The sequence below is a fragment of the Capsicum annuum genome, chromosome 1 (genome assembly GCF_002878395.1).
Source record: "Capsicum annuum cultivar UCD-10X-F1 chromosome 1, UCD10Xv1.1, whole genome shotgun sequence".
Lineage (NCBI taxonomy): Eukaryota > Viridiplantae > Streptophyta > Magnoliopsida > Solanales > Solanaceae > Capsicum > Capsicum annuum.
The window spans coordinates 174157880-174163165 of record NC_061111.1 but is presented as its reverse complement, the minus strand read 5'-3'; the positions used below and the strand labels follow the sequence as shown (position 1 = coordinate 174163165).

Here is a 5286-nt window from a genome sequence, read left to right as displayed (position 1 = left end):
AAACCTGTCGGAACATCTCAAGTTCAATGGGCAATTGATCCATTATTTACTATTGCGATGCATCAAGAGGGATAAGATGTGTCATGAGATGTGGTTCTAAGTTAACAACAAGTCTGTCTGTTTTGGCTTGAAAGAATTTTATTTGATCACGAGGTTGAACTGCTCATCATACCCTAGTGAATCAAAAATAAAGAAGGTGTTAGACAAGGGGAAGCATTTTTGTTTTAAGGTGACAAAAAATAAAAACATTACGACAGTCAACTTGTTACACTTGATCAGAGGGAATAATCTAAATGAGGACTACAAGTTAAAGTGTTGTTTACTGTGGTTCTTGCATACCATGTTGCTTGTAAAAGATTGGATGAAGGTTGTCGACACGAAACTGATTCGAGTTGATTCTTTGAGTTTCTTCAAGAATTATCCGTGGGGGAAAGAGATATTTCAACTGACCCTGGACTATCTGAAGAAGAAAAGTGACCTGAAGAAGCAGAGAGAAGTATTTGATGAGAAGCAGAAGGCATCCCATGCTCTATTCGGATTTCCCTGGGCATTCATGGTATCTACCATAAATCCTTTAGTTAGTTTAGCATAGATTCTTGTTTTATTTATACTCTGTTATAGACTCTGAGTTCTTTTTTCTCTATTGTACTGATTACAGGTTTGGATGTATAAGGCCTTTTCTCATCATGAAAAATTTGCTAAAAAATTAATGGATGAGCCCTTTTTCATTCCCCGCATCCTCAGATAGCACACTATAAAAAGTGACTAGATAATCAAAAGTGACTCATTCAAGTTCAAAGGAAAAGTTACCGAGGTATGAACTTATTTTTTACTATGCAATAATAATATTACTGTTGCATCGAATATTATGCAATTGTTAATTGATATTTTATAGAACGTGCACCCGTACATCATCCCTACTATTCGTGAGACGAAGATGGATTACATGATTACCATTGAGCCATATGCGGATGAGGTGAAGAATAACATCTTCGATGGCTTAAAGAAAGAGTTAGAAGGGGTGAATGTCCTTATTTCAAATGAGGACAATGATGATGACGAAGATTTGGGTGGTAACCCCATTGAAGTACGCGTTGGTGATGATGATACTCCGAGCACCTCCAAATATGCAGCGGGCACCTCATCCCCCGAGGATCTTCATAAGCGTGTTGCTGCGCTCGAGGAAGCGGTGTTGAATATTGCTGCCTATATTAGAGAGAAAAGACTAAAGAAAAAGGAACAGGATGAGTGACAACACGAGCGAGGTAGCTTCATTCAATAATTAATATTGTTAATGAATTTTCAGCTTTAAATATCAGTAACACTTTGTAATATGATGATATAATGCATGTGGACCTTCGTGAATCAGAGAGGAATGAAAAAGAAGAAAAAAGGAGCAAAATGGATGAGTTCGCCTCTGTTATGGCAAAAGAGGAAAAAGAAGAAGAAAAGAAGGATGAATAAGAAGAAATGAAAGAAGATAAGATCCAAGAAGATGTGATTTCTGTGTCCTGTTCAACTGCACTCAGCAACACGCCCCCGTACTTTCCATACAAATATGTGTCATCAATAGCAATTACCTTTGTCATGTGGGCATATCCCCGTATGCAAGCTTCGAATGCTAAGAAGTAGTAAATGAACGCTTCATTAATCTAGTTTACCATTATAGAGTAGGAAGAACCTGGATTCAATAACTCCATCACGTGGGAAAAAGACGGCAAGCAAGCATATCCGTGCTCCGGTGTCCCGCAAATGATGTTCTTCATAATTACACTTTATTTCCAACACATCCAATAGCTTGCGTGGCAATGCAACTCCTTGAACACAATACTTTGTATTTCTCTTATGCTTGGACCCTTACCATCCTAAAAATGATTTACGCATAGTGAAGTAATCAATTCGAAGGACAATTGTAATGACCCACAATATGGGCTAGAAAGTAAACCGTCTTTCCTATGCATAGATGTTCCAAAATCCATAAACCTAATGTAAATTTAGTATGTTACTCATTTATGTAGTATGTGAATCTAGTTGGGCATGAGTCGATATCATAGAGGTCCCTTAACTCAAGAACTAGTTGAAAGCTTTCTTATCATTCAAGTTTTAGTGAGCATCAAAACTTGGATTAACTTCAATCGACCATAACTCCTTGTAGATGGAGAACTGGGTGGAATAGTATATATATAAAATGAAAGTTGTTTGAGTCCTCTTTCCAACGCCACTAATTTTATGAAAATCCAATAATGGAGCAAAAAGTTATGCTCATTTTACTCCAACATATCAGCCTGGAAACTGAGTGACGATAATTCTGACGGCTTATCACAAATCTGACGCCTTATGAGAAAATGTCATTAGCCTTAGGTAGAAAGTCATAAATTCTAACATTTTGTGACGATAAGAGTTGACGGCTTATCACATATGTGACGACATCAACCCAATATCGTTAGTTGTTCAATTTAGTATTTTTCAAAAGGTTTTGGAGGAGTATTTTGGTATTTTTCCTTCACCCTATAACTCCATAAACACTGAATTCAACCTCTATTTCACCAAAAATATACTTTTTTCTCTTAAATCCTCTCAAGAACCAAACCCTAGGGCCTCAACCTAAGATTCAAGATCCCTCAAAATTTCACCATTAAATTCCAAAATTGATTCAAGAATTAGAATCCCCAAACTAAGATCTTCAAGAATCATCCATCAAAAGCACAAATAGAGCCCCAAAAGCAAGTGTTCATCCAAGGTTCATAATCTAAGGTACGCGGGATTTTCCTAAAATCTCATGGGCATAGAAATCATGTTTTTAGGAAAAAGGTTTCATATTTATGAACATATTCATGTTTTAAAAGCATCGACGATATTGTTTTGGCCTTTAGGCCTTCCCCTAAATTGATTTAAAGTGATATATGTATATATGTATGTGTTTTAAGGTTGATGATTGAATTAAGAGCATGATTCATGTAAAATCCCTCTCTGGTTATGATTTTTCCTTTACTTATGACATGCTATGGATTGTTCCGAATGTGTTTCGAAAGGCTTGATATGAAAGGTCTTGAATAACATTATGTTCGAATTATGATTTTGATTTAAAAAGAGAGAGGGTAGTTTATGTTGGTAAATGTGAAAATATTAATATAATGAAAGAGTGCATGATTTTGCCAAAAGCACATGACCACCATATGTTTGACGAATTCTTGCATAGTTTTGACTTATGTTTCGGAACATGAAATCTATTAAACTATTTGCACGTTGGGTGGTTTGAATTGAGTTTTCATGAAAGAATCATGCATGATACATTATGGCTCAGAAAATAGGACTTGCAAGTCTTGGTGTGATGACACCAACTCAGTTAAAGCCATAGTAATTCAGAATAGAATAGAACACATATTTGAAATCAGATTTTCATATGTTGAAACTAGAAAAATACATGATTCAAAACAGGATAAAATTGGGCATAAAGAGAGCTTAGGTGGTTCCCCGAAAAAGGCATGAGTTCAGATAACTGGTTGCCTAAAAATCATGATTTGCTGGTCCGGGTATATTAGTATACGTTGGCCTAGTACCTTGTGGCGTATCAGACTCAGAAACTCCAACCCTTGTGGCACACTTGGGTTGGGGGATTCCCCGCCGAGTCAATGGTAGATTCCATACAGCCCGTGGAATATCAAAATTGTAGGGGAGTGCCACCTAACTCAGAAGTAATACAAAGATCAAAAACTGCATTGTCAGAAATGTTTTATGTTTTCAAGAATGCCCATGTATTTTGAAATCTTATCTTTCATGATGTTTATGACTAGCTCTCAATTATTTTATTTAAATACCAGTTTTATTTTGGATTTCTTCACGTACCAGTATATCTGTATTGACCCCCCCTTCCCCCTACCTCTTAGATTCTGAGGTTCAGTCTAGGGGTTCATATAAGCAGTAGATTTTATTAGACAGAGTTGCAGTGTCTAGTTGGTGAGCCTTATATATTTCGGAAGGCTTGTTTATTTCAAACAATTATTATTAGTTATGGTTTTGGTCTACTGGGGGCCTTGTCTCAGTTTTTTTCAGATTGTGTTAGTAATCATGTAGTAGAGGTTTCATAAACGGTTTGCAGATGTTGTTAGTTAGTTTTGGATTTCTTTTTTCATTGCTAAATTTATATTAGATTTATGACCATGATTATGTTTCGCTATATTTTTTGCATTTCCTTATTTTGGTATGAATGGTGTATATGATTACAAGTTAGAAGAGTGTCCGGGCCTTCATGGTTTAGGATGCTCATCACGGCCAGGGCCTCTATTCAGGTTATGACAAACTTAGTATCAAAGCACGATTCATGGTCCCAAGGTGTCTGCACGCATCGGGTAGAGTCTTGTTTATAGGTGTGTAGTGCGCCACACCTATAAGTGGGAGGCTACTAGGCGTTTAGGAATGTTTCCCCTCTTTGTGATTTAGTTCGTGCTTTAGAGTCTGAAATATTCCATAATCAGTTATCTATTGTATTTCGGTGAAAACAGTCATGCCTCCCCGTTGCTCCAACAATTAGAATACTCAGGATGATGAAGTCCGCCCCACACATAGATGTAGACCCGTAACAGAGCGTATACCCCAGAACCTGTCCCTACTCTGGGAGTACCTCCAGTACCGACTAGTCCTCCCCGAGTTCCAAGAACAAATGTTAATCATCCCTAGTATTTTCAGAGGGACATATCGAATTCAGAATTTAGACAATCCATCTATATACTAGGTCTGCATCTGTTACTTCTGAGGCTAATAGGGTGGGCCAGTTCATGAGAATAAACCCACCCAAATATTCTGGCCCTAAGGTAGAAGAGGACCTACAGGAGTTCGTAGATGAAATGGAGAAAATTTTTAGAGTAATACATGTGGATCAGGTGGAAGGGGTTGAGTTAGCAGTATACCAGCTTAAGGATGTAGCGAACCAATGGTATAACGAATGGGAGGATGCAAAGGGTGAGAGTGTTGATCCTACAATTTGGACCGAGTTCATGGAAGCTTTTCTTGACCGGTTCTTCCCTTTAAAATTGAAGGAAGCCAAAGCAAAGGAGTTTATGAATCTTAAATAGGTCAAAATGAGTGTCCAGGAGTACACTCTAAAGTTCAACCAACTGGCCCGTTATGCACCGAAGATGACAGGTAATATGAGAGCTCGGATGAGGAACTTTGCATCCGGCCTTTCGAATAATCTAACGCTTGAATGTCAGGGAGTAATGTTGAACAAGGATATGGGATTTTCTAGGATATCCATCTACATGTAATAAGTTGAGGAAAAAAAGAAGA

At 37.5% G+C, this 5286-nt stretch overlaps 1 protein-coding gene across 1 annotated transcript; it reads left to right on the top strand.

Annotated features, from left to right (window-relative positions):
* The first annotated feature begins 1470 nt into the window (after positions 1-1470).
* LOC124898596 lies at positions 1471-5072 on the top strand. The gene is made up of 2 exons (XM_047412234.1): positions 1471-1628; positions 4733-5072. Exons 1-2 carry the CDS (start codon positions 1471-1473, stop codon positions 5070-5072), a joined length of 498 nt encoding a protein of 165 aa, XP_047268190.1.
* Positions 5073-5286: the final 214 nt, after the last annotated feature.